Source organism: Erigeron canadensis, chromosome 2 (genome assembly GCF_010389155.1).
Source record: "Erigeron canadensis isolate Cc75 chromosome 2, C_canadensis_v1, whole genome shotgun sequence".
Lineage (NCBI taxonomy): Eukaryota > Viridiplantae > Streptophyta > Magnoliopsida > Asterales > Asteraceae > Erigeron > Erigeron canadensis.
In genome coordinates this window covers 40,376,947-40,393,785 of record NC_057762.1, presented here as the reverse complement: position 1 = coordinate 40,393,785, position 16,839 = coordinate 40,376,947, and the positions used below count along the sequence as shown (strand labels likewise).

Genomic DNA, 16,839 nt, shown 5'->3' with positions numbered 1-16,839 from the left:
AGGATATGTATCTAGAGTTCACATTGTATTTATATCAAATATTAAACTAAATATTAATATTTATAATTATAAAAATCTAATATAATATTTGTTAATAAGGCGTTAGGTTTTGAAATAATTTTTTTTAGAAAATATCATATGTTAAATTTTTTTTTTAATTTAATTAAATGATTATAAATTTTAAAAATTTCTCTTAAGTTGATGGCTAAAAATAAATATAAATTAAGTATTTAGGGCTAAAAAGTGTAAATTATTGATGGAAAATAAAAAAGTGTAAATTAATGAGACTTAATCTACAAATTAATATAAATGCTAATATAATAATATATTTGGTAATGATTATTAGAGTTTTGAATTTGTAGTTTATCTAAATGATGACATCATCAAAAGTCAATTTGATGAAATTGAACGATGTGATTGGTTAATAAGTCATTAGTTCAACTGTCTTATAGTATATATTAAGATTTTATTTGCTTTCATCATTTTCTCACCTTATTTCATTGGTGACAACTAAATTTGTAAAAAATTGTTTGTAAGTTGTTTGTATCTTTAACATTAATCTTTAATTTAATGTACCATCAGCACTTGTTAATAACATCATTTTTTCATTCCCTTAGATCAATTTACATTTTGATCGATTTTTTACAATTAAACACACGCAACTATTGTAAAAAAAAACACACATACACATATATTGCATAAATATAAAACGTGACATTAATTGAAAAAGGGTCAAGTAAATAATATCTAGTACCGCCTTTTACAAATTTTGAGTCTTAATTGGCATCATGACAATGTTTGGAAGAGTTTGAGATGTAGTAATTATCCATCTACGAATATCCCCACTAGACTACACTTTTCTACTTCGATCATCTCCTTCGTACCACTTCGAAAATGCACCAAACGCATCTCCATATTCCAGTCACTTGTAGTCTCCTGCTTTTTCGAGCCTTTATTTATCCCTATTATTCAAACCTTCGGGTGTTGACATTAAGAGAAGCTCATAGCTTAAGACCCTTAACCTTTCTGTTAGAAAGCAAAATACACATATCGAAAAGTTTAAGTACACATAAGTTTAATTTCTTAGAGAATTATGAAACTTAAGATTGCTTATGGCTTACCTTTTTCTAGAATAAGCGCATGACTAATATACTTAAATAAATTTTGCTATCTTGAGACATATATCATTTGTCCTTTTATGACACATATATATAAACCTCCCATTCGTCGTATACTTTTATTAATAAGCTAGAGGACAAATTATTTCTTGCAATTTCTAGATATGGACGTGACACTAAAAGATATCTTTAATTATTTAGGCACACGGAATTGGAATTTGAAACTTTTCTACCACTAAATTGTGAATGAGGATATACACATGCTGTATCTTTTTAAAATACATAAGCTTAAATATGTGTTATTAATTCAACAATTGATATTTGGTAACTACCCTTTTTTGTTTCTGATCCTCGTCATCAATATTATGATGTATCTTGGTTTCTCTTTTTTAATATACGAGTATTTTTAAGCTTACATATGTATCTTTTACTAAATCATAGAGTCGGAGTTCTTCAGCATTGGACTCCTTTAATTGGCAAAATAGAATTGAGGGAATTATGGATTTTCCTCATGGTCTAGTAGGTTTTATTTTGTTAGATCATTCTTAATTTATCGTAGTAAAATTTCTTGTTGGTGTTACATTATTAATATACTGATTTATAACATTGAATCACTTCTATCACTAACAATCATGCTAAAAGTTTAATTTGTTCGTGGCTCATGACCATGTAACAGCTTATAAGGTTGTCAAAAATATACAATACATAGATTTTGAAAGTTTATTACATATAGTATATATAATTGAAATTCGATACACAAATTAAAAAACACATTTGGTAGATTTTTTTTTTTTAATCTATAATAACAATAAATCTTATAGCTCAAGGGCTAATATGAAAATTGATATTAAATAATACATACATCATGTTTACACCTTGGCTTTTTCAAACGCAACATACACCACACTGTTGGATAGCGAAGAAATAGAAAAGACAATATAATACGCCCAAACGAATCAATGCGGTGGCCACTTTGGACAAATACGCCTACTAATTACAAGAGCATGTCGACGGCTTTGATTTCCTTATTTCTCATACGAACAAATTGACTTAACATGTGATCCTATTGTAATTAACATTGGTCAGAATACTTTATCGCATGTTGATATTGGTGTTCGCGTTAATGCCATTTCATTACAACAAGTTTCAAACAAAAGGAAATAAAATCTACAAAATAAATGTATGTACCAGCATTTAATTGTAGTATCGAAATTGACATATACTCACCATTAATTAAACTACATTAGGTTAAAATAAAAAGTAGGAAATGTTAAACAGTCCTAAGGGCTGTATTTAACGTGCATAAAAAAACTTATACCTTTCATATTAAAAGTCCGCCCCCTGATTTTCATGATAAATGTACAAACAATTTATGCACCTTAAACACAGCCCTAAGGGCTGTATTTAGCAAACCCAAAAAAAGTATTACAAGGTCGATAGATAAACAGAGTAAATCTTTTGATACGGATAATGTACTTTATATAATTTGGCACACAATTTACAAATCACTATATATGAACACAGTGATTAATTTATGGCGTTATCCAACATTTAGTCTAGAAATGTATAAAGTGATACGAGTAATTTATACTTCACATATATCACCCTCTCTTTAAAATAACATAGAGTTATAGTCTAAATTGTTTATTTATCCCCTTAATTCATCAATTTAAACATTTTCTCATAATATACTATAATATTGAGATAATTTATAAAATGGATCTTTCAATTCCTAAAATAACTGTTTTACCTCATTTTATACCAATTACTTTTAAATTCACGGCCTAATCATCACATTGCCGTCGTTCTGCGCGGTATTTCTCTAGTTATTATAAAACTTGAAACTTGTTATTTATTTGCACGTGATCTAAGTCTATATATATAAGACCAAAAATAGCACCTTACAGTGATATCTCAAAAATGGAGTTTTTACTTCAGTTTCTTCTTGTTGTATCTCTTCCCATCCTATCTCTACTCTATCTTACATTGTTTACCAAGAGCAAATCAATATCCAGTCGCCTACCAGGCCCTCATGGACTACCCTTCATTGGAAACATGCACCAAATCGATAACTCAAGCCTCCATACTTCCCTATGGAACCTCTCCAAATCTTATGGTCCTATTGTATTCCTAAGACTTGGTTTTGTCCCAGCCATGGTTGTTTCATCGGCAAATCTCGCGAAAGAAATCTTTAAAACCCAAGATCAATCTTTTTGTAGTAGGCCATTATTGCATGGCTTACAAAAAGTAACTTACAATGGCCTTGATGTAGCTGCCTCACCATACAACAAGAATTGGAAAGAAATGAGAAAGATTTTTACTGTTTACTTGTTCAGCCCAAAAAGGTTACTATCTTCTAGGCATATTCGTGAAGATGAGGTGTCGCGTGCCATGAACAAAATACGTAGGCTAGCAAGTTCTTCTAAGCATGTAAACATAAGTGAAATAACTCACACCGTGATGAGTACTATCGTCACGAGAATGGGTTTTGGTAAAAGATATGAAGATGGAAATGAGAGCAAGGAAATTCTTCGGATGCTTGATGAAGTTCAGGCAACGGTAACAAACTACATTTTTTCGGATATTTGGCCTGGTTTGCCATTTGTACGTTTGGTTGACAGGTTGATGGGGAAATTTCGTCGTTTGGATAAAATCTTCCGAGAATTGGATTCATTTTACAATGAACTAATTGATGAACACCTAGACCCTCGGAACCAAAAATCTAAAGAGGAAGACCAAGATCTTATTGACATTTTAATTCAGCTAAAGAAAGATCAAGTTTTGCATCCCTTTGAACTCACTAATGATCACATAAAAGCCATGCTCACGGTAATTATATGATGTACTCTTATATCTATATTCTTTTTTGATGAGATAGGATGAATTCTAACAGAGCCAGAGCCAGAACTTGATATTAAATGGGCCCGATATGGGAAAGAATCAGGTTGATTTAAACTTTTGAACGAAAACTTATAGGATATATTATTAACAACATATATCTAGGTCTTTATTGCTAATGCCTAAGGACAATAAACTTTAAGTATCGAATTTTTACTTTTCTCCGTTGTAGGATATATTAGTAGCCGGGACAGATAATAGTGCAGCTACAATGGTTTGGGCGATGACAGGCCTAGTGAAGAATCCTAGAGTGATGAAAAAGGCACAAGAAGAAGTGAGGAACGTGGTTGGAAAGAAAGGGGTAGTAGATGAAGATGATCTCCCAAAACTCGCCTATCTGAAGGCAGTAGTGAAAGAGGGCATGAGATTATTCCCTGCAGCTCCACTTCTCTTAGCTCGAGAAACAATTAAAGACACCATCATACAAGGCTACAAAGTTAAGAAGAAGACTCTAGTTTATGTGAACGCATTAGCCGTTGGAAGAGACCCTGCATCTTGGGAGAATCCAGAGGAGTTCTTACCAGAAAGGTTTCTGAGTAATGATATCGGCTATAAAGGAGGTGATTTTGAGCTGATTCCATTTGGGGGTGGTCGAAGAATCTGTCCTGGAATCACAATGGGAGTTACGGAGGTGGAGCTTTTGCTTGCTAATCTTGTTTATATGTGGGATTGGGCGTTGCCAGATGGTATAAACAAGGAAGACATAGACTCTAGTGTTATGCCTGGATTCACTCTAAACAACAAGAACGACCTTTGTCTTTTAGCCCAAGCTTACACGTAAAGGACTACTATATTATCTAAAGCTCGATCGTTGAATAACTGATCAACCATATATATGCATCTTCATATATATCATCATATATCAATAAACTATGATCCAGCATGCAAAAATTACTAGTTTAATCCCATAATCCCGCACTTAGTTGTTAAAAAAACGAAACTCTCATTAGAATAGTATCCGTTATCTAAATTAATTGTATGAACAAAATTTTTATTTAGTCATGTCTTTTATTTATACTTGTTAACTAGATAATTTGGATAAAGGTGGGAACAATTTTGAGTTTATTCCTCTTGGTGTTGGCCAAAGAATCTGTCTTGGAATATTAACTGGAGTCACAGCAGAGCTTTTGCTTGCTACTCTGCTTTACATGTATGAGGGGGCTTACCGGATGGTCTGCATAAGATGATATAGACTTTGAAGCTATGCCAGAGTTAACCATGCACAAAAGGAATGAACTTCGTCTCACACCTCATGTGTATTTGTAAATGATTCAAAATTAATATATGGATTAATATACAACGGAACAAATTTGCAATTTTTATAGGTCAAATAATGTTTTCATAAATCAATAGACATAAACTAAGATGCCAAAAGACAATCATCAATCATCAGTTAGTAGATAAATTAATCATTCTACATTCCAAATGCCTATAGCCGGAATACAAGACCAATGATGCTAAAAAGTTACAAGAAAGGCATAAAAATGGACATTTGGTCAAGATGTCTTCCCTTTTTATCTTCTTCTTTTGGCAGGTGCTCCTGCCTTTGTAGCAACTAAAGAACGGCCTCTTGCAAAAGTCTGACCACTACCCGCCTTCTTCCGTCCAGAGTCCACCTTCATTTCACCTCTTGCAGAAGTCTGACCTGCCTTCTTCCGTCCAGAGTTCGCCTTCAATTCACCTCTCGCAGAAGTCTTACCACTACTCGCCTTCTTCCGTCCAGAATTGACCTTCTTTTGAACATCGCGTTCTTTTTCAAAATCTGACTCTACGCCATTATCATTTTCACTTTCATCATTGTATTCTTCAACTTCCAACTCAGATGATTCTTCAGATATTCTCGGCCTCTTGTTGGAAGTTTCAGGCATTTTTGCAGCATTTTTTGCGCTTGTTTTCCTAGCAGATTTAGGTTTAATCCCGGGTTCTTCATCTCCTGAATCAAAATAAAATTAAAATAAAGATCTAAAACTAGAAATTTCGTTATGGATTATGAGTCTCATAATGAAAATCTAAATGAGCATACCTTCAGGATTTTTGTCATCATAAACAGCAAGCTGTAAAAAAAAAAAAGCTACAGTAAATTGGGGTTTAAACAAAATAAAACGAATAATCCTAAACATAAATTGTAGTTGTCAACTTGGCAATTTATGAGTTTCACTTAGGCACTACGTAGGTTAGAATCACAAAAGTTTGTTCATGACTGAACACTTCTGGTTCAAGTGTCAGTATTTTCAGGTTGGTAAAAGGTGAGGTTGGCAGAGATATATGCTATGCACGTAGAGTATTTGTTTTTGATTCAGGATCCACATAACATTTGCAGGTATCTAAGCCACAACTCAGCAACAAATGGCCATATTAGAAAAGGTGAGGCTGATTAGAGTTTTTGGTTGCATGCCAGAGTATTTGTGTTTGCCTTTTTGGCTTAGGGTCCAAGTCAATACACATCAGTGAGGCTCAGTGGACAATCATGTTTTGTATTAACTTGGTTATCATTGTAAATTGGTCATTGTTCTGGTAAAAAATGTCTAGAAAGTACAGCAGAACTTGCAACATATATCTTGACAAATTACAAATATAAAGAAAAGGAGATATTCCATAAGGATAACAACAAACTTTGCGAAGTGGTCAATAATTGTCCTTATACCAACCTGGTGATGGAAGTTTTGGCATGGGCATTCATGGCATTTCTAGTGTCAATAAATTACCAGTTTTGATCCAATATAATTGCCATATGGATGCAAAAAAATTCTTTGATTATCAAACTAGGCCAATGCCATAACTTTAGTTACAGGGTTGAGACATAAAAAGTATAAATACAAAAGTGGACCACAAAAAAGCAGAATCATGATTAAAAAAATACCTGCTCAAGTTGATCGCCTACATTTGATCTATCAACCACCACCAAGGAATGAGCCAAACCACAGGCAACGCTACAGAAGAACAAAACACCTAGTGAAAACATAGTAAAAAGGATGGGAGCTTGCACCCACACCAACACGTATGTAAAATGAATGTATGTGCATGATTCGGATATAGACCTGATAACGTGCATGCCCTCAAGAACGTCTACAGTTTTGGGTACAGCAGAAGATCTGCAACCCCCAGAAGAAGAAAAAAAGTCAACCACCATCACATGACCAGAGAAGGGAACCACAGAAAACTAAATAATAAGAAGCATACTTCTGCTGATTAGGCCCATATCCAAGTTCGCCAGATAAAGCAGAGCCCCAACTAATGCATGAGCTATCAGCCCCAACAAAATGATGCATATTGCCTGAATCCATGCACCGTACGTTCCAGCCACTGCAAGAAACCGAGGTCTTGATTATGTTGAACATTTTGACAAATTCCATTTGATCATATAGCACTTTGCCCACACATGTCAATCTATTTTAGATACAGGAAAGCCACAACACATTTAATTGAGTAAAAATAGTAGAACCTGAGATCCATGAGAGGTTTAGGATACATCCAGTTATCACCCGCTTTCTTTATTTTACCCCACATGTACATCTGCCCGACACCTGGATAACGGAAGGCAGTCATTTGCAATAAAAACAGACAAGATTACAGTATAAACAAGGCAAAAGATGAAAGACTACTTGCAACTAGATTTCTTGTTTGTTGAGGGGGGGGAAGGCAATAAAAGGCATACCCCTAGAACAGGCAGAGGTTACAGAACCAGCTGAAATTACAGCACCAGGAGGTAGAACATTATGCTTTGTGAAAATATCAACACGGCGAGGACTCCATTCATCCTTTTGCTCTCTATGCCCAAGCCTATAATCATGGTTTAAGATTTGATGTTAAACATGCACCATAACTCTTATAGGGAGCATAGATTTATGGATAGATAAAAAATAGATATTATTCACCTTCCGTATCCTCCAAAGCCCCACCTGCAATGTATTTTAGATGCATAATTAGTCAAGTTGAAAATTAGAGACTCGGCAATTCATTTAACAAACAAAAGATGTATAACAGCTTATAACTTACGTATAAACATAGCCCTTTGAGTCTAATGCAACTGAACACTCAACCATGTTAGATGGCAGATAAATTTCACTCCACAAACAAATAAACAAATAACACACAGCAAAAGGGAAGTGTATAAATGATTAGAACGACTTTTAAGACAACCTGTATGATTTGCCCCACACGCAACTTTTACTATTGTTTCATCAGACAGGGAAGCTATTGCCTGAGGGCTAGGTTGAGCCTCATAAGCAAGCCTCACAGAGCTTTCCTTCATATTGTACTGCATATAGAAAACCATACAGATGAAGATCATCCATTTAGTTAAAAGGAAACCAAAGTGATTGTGTAAGGGCCAAAGACACATGAATACATGATAAAAACAATATGCACACCTCATGGTTTGTTCCATGTCCAAGTTGACCATACTGGGGATATCCAGCAGTTCTAGACACCAAATAAACATTATGCATTCAGGTAAAGATAGCAAATTGGGCAAGTCAGTGGGTTGGAGGATAATGAATTGAAATGAGTGATTTCAGTTTTAATTGACCCACAAAGTTCATCCCTATTTTGAAATTTATCTATAATTAACATATTGATAATGATTACAAAACCAAAACTATTCAAAAACCTATCTACCTTACTTTTAACAGAACAATTTCAAAGGTTTCAACTTTTAAGCACGAGACTACATGTAGCTCACTTTCAGCCAACTTTATTAGTGCCAGTTTTAACCAAGATCTTCTAAATTGACCATTTGACCCTTCTAGGTAGAATATAACGAAAATCAACCCGTTGGTAGACGAATAAGTTAAGAATTAACAATATAACCTTCAACAATGAATGGACCATAGTTTGCAATTAAAATGAAACTTATTTCAACATAAAAATAAGCAAAACTTGGAGAACAAAGAGTGACCATACAGAATAGTAGCACCCTCAACGGAAGTTAACCAAACAGTAAAGTCAGTCCCACATGCAACATCTTTTACATTCGATACAAGACAACGTACTGGAGATAACTCAAACTCTGCATAAGCAAAAGAAGTAAAAACTTGTTAGAATGATACCTTCCCATGAAGGCCAAAAAATAAGCATGTGATTCTTTAGGTAGTTTCAATATGTGACTGGACATTAAGTGTCAAATGGAATACTTGGATGGCCTCCACACATATTAACCCTTCCTTTTTGAAGCAATGTGATAATACTGTGCCTACTCACCATTTTTTGTTGAGCCAGTACCAAGCTGTCCGTGCTTGTTCCAACCAAACGACCAGGAGATGCCATCTTCAGTTAATACAACAGTATGGCCTCCCCCACATGCTGCTTTCACAACTTTATACCTGAAACGATAATGGCAAAAAAAATAGGATTGGTTTAATGATACTCTCAAATTTATGCTTTAAGAATTAAGATGCTTTAACCCCTCAAAATAAAACATATGCGCGTATAAGAAGTAATATGATTACCTATTATAATAGATATTAGTCAATTACAAAACCATAGATTAGTCAATTGCACTTTTATAGATTAGTTAATTTCTACTATAACTATATATTGGAAACCCATCCAATGGTTGAGACTTATTTAGGGATGAATTGTAGATTACTAAAACAGTCCGCTAAACACAATTATAAAGTGATAACCGAAATTCTCCCATTATCACTTAGTGAGAATAACTTACTCTGATAGAGCAGACACCACTGTCGGGCTGTAGTAAATGATTTTGTCCCCATGCCCAAGCTGACCCTTCTGCAAAAGGAGTGTTTTTTTACTAGCATACGATATCAAAAGCATATAAGAAACTTATTTGCGATAGTTGTTTGTATACAATGGCCACACTCACACCACAATTATCAGGTCATTAAAACTATAATAGTATCAAAAACTTGATATGCTGAAGTATCCATAGAGTTCAAAGGACTAATGTCATAAAAGAGAAAGTGTCAGAAGACAAATCTCCTAATAGTAGAAGGCATAAAGAATTACGGTGATGACACATGTCCAATGCACCTTTTTTTCCGATGCATCAAGGTGTAAATAAATAAAGAGTCATCAAAATCCTAGAAGCTTTCTCCTAAACCTTACATGTCATAGTAGAGAACATAAATGGCAGTCCATTTGACAACGAATGACCAATTTATTTGGTTATGTGATTTTTTTCCTAATGCGTCGGCATACAGAACTCCCAAACCAACCCTTTTTGGAATGACATGGACCAATTTTCTTCTTTTTCTTGATCCAAAGCAATTATTAACACATATAGTCTCATATAGTATCTGGGTTATCTTAAATACCGCTAAGTCAAAGGCCCTTTGAAATGTGAAACAATTTTTCCTTCTCTAAAAACCATTTTAAAGTTGTACGCGTCAAACATGCTTCAAATAGTTGTACTGTACAAAACCTTAGAGCATGTTTTGTGGTGTACGGCTAAAAATGATGGTGCCCAGATCATGCTCCATTGCAAAAAGGATACAGAGTATGAATACTCACATGAAAATCGAAAGAAAATAAAAAAAGTTTTAAACTTTAAACTTGCCTCATTTCGTCCCCAAGTGTAACAGCGTCCATCCACACCCAATGCCACACAATGACGAGATGCTACACAAAATATTCAAACATCATTACAAAAATAAAAAGTTAACCCTAGAATTTAATAAAAGTTTTCTACCATACAAAAAAAATTATGAATGCAAACATATTACTGACAAAATAAACGAAACCCTAAAATTGAAACAGTGTAAATGAATTAATAAAAAAAAGGAGAAAACTTAATTACCACAACCCGAAGCAACGTAACGAATGTCGATCCCAACGAGAGACCGGATTCGTGTAGGAGAAACCAAGTCACCTTCGGTTAACACTTTACGACGGCCTATGGCATTCCAATGAGTGGCGCCACAAAACAACAACTCACCGCCGCCTTCATTCTTCACAAGATTCTTTTCTTCTTCTACTACTTTCTTATCCTTCTTCTCTGTCTCCACTGCCACTGATGGTTGTTGTGACATCTCTACTCTACCCAAACAACCAAAAAGGGTTTTTTTTTTTTTTTAAGCTAAGTAAAATGAATAACCTCACTCCAGGTGTAAAGGGGATTTGGGAATGTGTATCAAAAAGGGCGGGAAAAAAAGTTTTTTTTTAAAGACTATGTAGTTTTGTTTTCAATTTTCAATTTAACCTAGTGGTTATATTTTCACAAAATGAATAGAATCTGTCAAATTAATTCAAATATGAATTAATGAATATTAGATTTTAGCCCCGTGTCAAACCCTGAACACGGGACTAATGATATTATCAATATTAGATCTCCATACATTTAAGTCATAAAAACTTATAACTTTTAAGATAGTTGGTTTCAAGTGTTATACTTTGCAATTTGTAGTACAATAATCACAGGTTCGTCACTGTCTTTATTAGCTGAGACATGTTGATGGAATTATTTGACATAGTCATTCCACAATTGTGAGCATGTATCTGGCATTCAAGTATATGTCCTTGATGATGATTCAGACCCATAACACGATGATTCGGCATTCAAGTATATGTCCTTGTGAGCATGTGTCTGGCATTATCAATAGGTAGCGTCACAAGTGGTGATGACAACAATCACTGGCAGTGGTGGCAGACAATTAAAATGAGAAAACCAATACCGATCCGGTATTAGATTGAACACCGCTCATCCAACCGGTACTGGTGGTGTGGGGATCGAAATGGAGACTATGGTCTATCGATTAGAATGTTAGAAACAATAAAATAAAGGAATTAATGGGCTAACATTAACGATCGACTTTCTCCATCTTTTTATCTTCTTATTTCTTCACATTGTGCTTCTTGTAATTTTTTTTGTGCTCCATCGTTTTCTTTCTTTTCTTCTTTGATTTTAAATCTACCAAACAACACACATATAAAATAAAACATGGGAACACATGAACCTAAGGGATGTTAAGATGGCGATGCAAGCTCACATGGTCAACGACGACAAACACAAATCTCAAATGAACACCGTCATTCAGAGTCTATCTGACGAGAAGGCGGCTTATCAAGCCGAAATCAACTGAATTGAAGCTCCCGATTGAGTTCGGAACACTGTCGAAAATGAGTATGTTGTATTTCTTCGACAGAAGATCGATTAGTTGAACCAAATTAATTTTTTTCCAGCTTACCACTGTCTCTTCCACCTTCACAGCCACGCTTGACCATGCGTTATTCTCGCAAGGCAATGTCGATGCTGGTCAACATGTAGATTATCATACTAACCCGGAGGAGGACTACATATCTCCTCAACCCGACGACGCTACCGGGTCTCCTGAACCCTATCGATACATTCATCGTAACGACGACGAAAGTACTGTGGAATCGGACTATTAGTGTTAGTTTTATGTAATGTTTTTGATAGTTTTAGTAATATTATGTAATGTAATGTTTTTTAATGATTTTAGTAATATTATGTAATATGTTATGGTTTTAGTAATATTTGTTTTAAATTATTTTTAAATTAAAGTTTTAGTTATTATTTGAATAAAAATAAATTGAAAATAGAATAGAAAAAAGGTGTGGAGGGGTGGGAAAACAATCCTTGCAATTAGGAAGTGGGCGAAGGGAAGAAAAAAAAACGGGGATGGGTGGGGGGTGGGTGGGGGCATATTTGGTATGGCTTTACAATTACTAGGAAAAAATTAATAATTTTTAGAGAATGAAATAAATGAAATTTATCATCATTTGTTCATTATCATGTTCACGTTTTAGTGCAACCAAACAAACGAAATATTTTTAATTTTCTTTCTCTACTTTTCATTTCATCTATTAAAGATGTCAGTAAGAGGGATAAAATGACTTAAATGAGTATTTCCCATTTTCCCTTAATTATTCAAATTATCTAAATTTCAACAAGGGGTTCTAAAATTTTTATATACTAGCTATTATATAAAGTATAATTAGAAAATTCACCCCGGTACGAGTTGCTTGTTTATTGATTATTAATTGTGACAGAAATGAGCTTTTGTAATAAATTTTGCATTGTGAATGCTCTTGTTATGTCGTGATGCATCATGCATGATCACATAGAGCTTTAACAAGATAGAAAAATGCCATGCATATCAAAATCATGTGTATGACCACTTTATCATTTAGGAAACCACAATTTATATGGTCCTCAAAGAGGACGGTGAGGGAAGCTGCGTGACCACGACCGCTTTGGCCCTGAGGAAGACTAGCTAGCTAACGACACGTCTGAATTTATTAGAGTATTATCTTTTAAGTTTCATTTATTATGTTTTATTAATTTATAAATAACGAAAGTAAGTACCCGCGCATTGCAGCGGTGAGATGGTGGGGGTGGTAGGTCATAGAGTGTGATAGCCAAATGTCTTAACTGTACGGGCTCCGCCCTCGGATTTAAAAATTCATCGAAAATCTATCGAATGAGATCTCTAATTAAAGAGCATGAAATTTTAAAAACACCCATATAATTTTTATAATTTATCGATGTACAGTTTTTGAGATAAAAGATTTTGAATGAATTGGAGGAATAAATGATTTATGTAGAAGAGAGAAAACAAATGATTGGTTGAGATTTGAGGAGAGAGAAAGGGTGTTAGGTAAAAATAAAATTGAAATATGAGCATTTTGGGAAAATAAATGTTGAAACTTAAAATGTAAACAGGGGAGATCTGTTTTATAATATAGTATGTATATATATAATGTCATTACATATGTCTTATACGAGAGTAAGTACCCGCGTGTTGCAGCGGTGAGATAGTGGGGTGATAGATCATAGAGTGTGATAGCCAAATGCCTTAACCGTACGGGTTCCGTCTTCGGATTTAAAAATTCGTCAAAAGCATATCGAATGACATCTCTAATGAAAGAGCATGAAATTTTAAGAACACCTATAAAAATTTTATAACTTATCGATATACGGTTTTTGAGATAAAAGATTTTGAATAAATTAGAAGAATAAATGATTTATTAAAGAGAGAGAAAGAAAATGATTTGTTGAGATTTTAGGAAAGAGAAAAGGTAATATAGTTATTTTAGGTAAATATAGAATTAATAGGGGACATTTTGAAAATGTAAATGCTGAAACTTAAAATTTAGACAGAGACTTTTTGCTTTATAATATAGTATAGATAATATATAAAATACTATCTACAACGAGGTTCCTAGGCCTATCACGACAGGCCCGTTGACACCCCGTCGATGGGGTCGTTGATGAGGACTCTCTTGTGAGCACCCTGATGATGGGGCTTGTCGTTGGGTGGCTTCGCTGAGTTGAAATGGGTTAACAGGAAAGAGGGGGAACAGAGTCTTATTATTATTATTTTTTTAAATATTGGTTATATATATATATATATATATATATATGGGAATGAGAATATAAGGTTGTTAGGTACGTAAAGTTAGGTGTGGAACACTCACATATTGTTTTGTTAATCCATAAAAATCATGGGAGCCTAAACATTTATTCATTAATCAAGAAATATTAAAAAATTTGTATGTGAGGTTTTCACACCTAAACTTAGGTGACGAACAACGAAACAACCTTATATTCACTTTTCCTAATATATATATATATATATATATATATATATATACTATATTATAAAGCAAAAAACCTTTAGATTTTCAACATTGAACTTAATATTTCAATATTGATTTTAAGTACTTTCATAAAATGTCCCTCATATCTATTCTATATATACCTAAAATAACTTCCTCAAATCTCAACCAATCATTTTTTTTTTCTCTTTCATAAATCATTTATTCCTCCAATTCATTCAAAATATCTTATCTCAAAAATTGTATATCGATAAATTATAAAAATTATATGGGTGTTCTTAAAATTTCATTCTTTTTCATTAGAGATGTCATTCGATATATTTTCGACGAATTTTTAAATCCGGGGCGGAGCCCGTATGGCTAAGGCATTTGACTATTATATTTTATGACATATCAACTCATATGACCTATGACACTCTATGACCTAGCTATCACCCCCACCATCTCACCGTCGCAACGCGCGAGTACTTACTCTCGTTATATTGTAAAGCAAAAATCCCCCTGTCTAAATTTTAAGTTTAAACATTTATTTTCTTAAAATGTCTTCTTATCTATTCTATATTTACCTTAAATAATTATAATACTATTTCTCTCTTTTTAAATATCAACCAATCATTTTTTTTTTCTCTCTTCTCCGTAAATCATTTATTCCTGCAATTCATTCAAAATCTTTTATCTCAAAAACCGTACATCGATAAATTATAAAAATTATATGGGTGTTATTAAAATTTTATGCTCTTTCATTAAAGATGTTATTCAATAACTTTCGACGAATTTTTAAATCATAGGTCGACCCATACAGTTAAGGCATTTGGCTATCACACTTTATGACTTATCACCCCCAACTATCTCATCGTCGCAACACGCGGGTACTTACTCTCGTATATATGTATATAGGGCACATCAAATAAGAACACCCTTAAAATAAAAACACGGTGAGAACTATTAAAACTTCATTTTGATGCATTAAAAGTCCATAAAACTAACATAGTGTATAACTAATTATCATTGTTTAAGTGTTTAACAACATATTGGTCTGTCAAACTTGAGAAAATCATTTTTTTTTGTTTTGTGCATCCATCCTGGATGTATATTCATCAGAATGATGCATCCAACAAAACACGTAATTTTTCTGATTTTGACGGATCAATGTGTTGTTAAACACTTAAATAATGATAATTAGTTATACACTATGTTTGTTTTATGGACTTTTAATGCATCCAAATGATATTTTTAGGTGTTTTCACCATTATTATTTTAAGACTGTTTTTACCGGAGTGTTACCCATATATATATATGTGTGTGTGTGAGAGAGAGAGAGAGAGCGCGCGCTAGAGATAGAGATATAGTCTGTATATTGAAGATGAAGAAACAGAGTAGTTTTTGACTTCTAAATCTTTGTTATTTGGTAGTTTTCGTTTTAGCCCAAAAGTTGTATAAATTTTTATTATAGCCCCTAAACTTTTTCTTTTTAGTTTTATCTTTTAACTAATGTAAATGTAATAATGTTTTATTTTAAAAAAAGTAAATTATATTTTTGGATATATATAAAATAAAATAAATAAAAGTTGTGGAAGAGGTGTAGATAAAGTATTATTTTAAAAAAAAGTTGATGTGACAGTGTGGAAGATACTCCTATTATGATAGGCCTTAAAACAAATACGAAAGTATAACAAAATAAGTTAAAATTTTGACCAATGATAATAACACAGATATATGAAACTAATGCATAAAGATCTAAAAAGCATAAGGGAATAAAAAGAGTATATAAAAGTAACGCTTCACATATAGAACCACTTAATATGAACTAGATTTACGTATGCCCAAATGATGTGATGTAAATGGTGGTAACGACGATGATACGACGACAACAGCAGTGGTGGTAGCGTTGACAAACGGCGGTGGAGGCGGTGCGGTGTTGAATGTAAAATTAATTAATGTAAAAAGGCCGGGTTAAAAATAATATAAAGTTTAGGAGTTATATTTCATAATTATATCATCAAAGTTAATTACTTTCTATAACTATAAAAGGTAGAAAATTGCTTTTCATAATTAATGATTATATATTTAAGTTTTTTATATTATTAAAATTAAATCTAAAAAAGTTATAAAAGGCATATAATATCAGTATTTTGATCTAATAATTTTAATTAAAAATAGAGTTTTATTTAAGGATTTAAGCTTTTTATTTTTGGAATTAAAGTTTCTTTTTATATATAATAAGAGATTCGGATGTGCGCCGAAATAGTAAATAGAAGAAACACGTACATATGTTAAACCACCT

The 16,839-nt window shown here is 33.2% G+C and overlaps 2 protein-coding genes across 2 annotated transcripts; one reads left to right on the top strand and one right to left on the bottom strand.

The window, feature by feature from the left end:
- Positions 1-3,024: 3,024 nt before the first annotated feature.
- On the top strand, positions 3,025-5,014 carry LOC122588540 (cytochrome P450 83B1-like). The gene is made up of 2 exons (XM_043760674.1): positions 3,025-3,947; positions 4,189-5,014. Exons 1-2 carry the CDS (start codon positions 3,039-3,041, stop codon positions 4,795-4,797), a joined length of 1,518 nt encoding a protein of 505 aa, XP_043616609.1. The 5' UTR covers positions 3,025-3,038; the 3' UTR covers positions 4,798-5,014.
- Positions 5,015-5,413: 399 nt separating this feature from the next.
- Positions 5,414-11,005, bottom strand: LOC122588541 (protein RCC2 homolog). The gene is made up of 16 exons (XM_043760675.1): positions 10,774-11,005; positions 10,534-10,595; positions 9,679-9,746; positions 9,216-9,337; positions 8,919-9,024; positions 8,387-8,438; positions 8,157-8,274; positions 8,013-8,043; positions 7,892-7,915; positions 7,672-7,796; positions 7,459-7,540; positions 7,197-7,319; positions 7,055-7,108; positions 6,877-6,946; positions 6,040-6,070; positions 5,414-5,949 (listed from the first exon to the last, which is right to left on the bottom strand). Exons 1-16 carry the CDS (start codon positions 11,003-11,005, stop codon positions 5,531-5,533), a joined length of 1,719 nt encoding a protein of 572 aa, XP_043616610.1. The 3' UTR covers positions 5,414-5,530.
- Between the last annotated feature and the right edge of the window lie 5,834 nt (positions 11,006-16,839).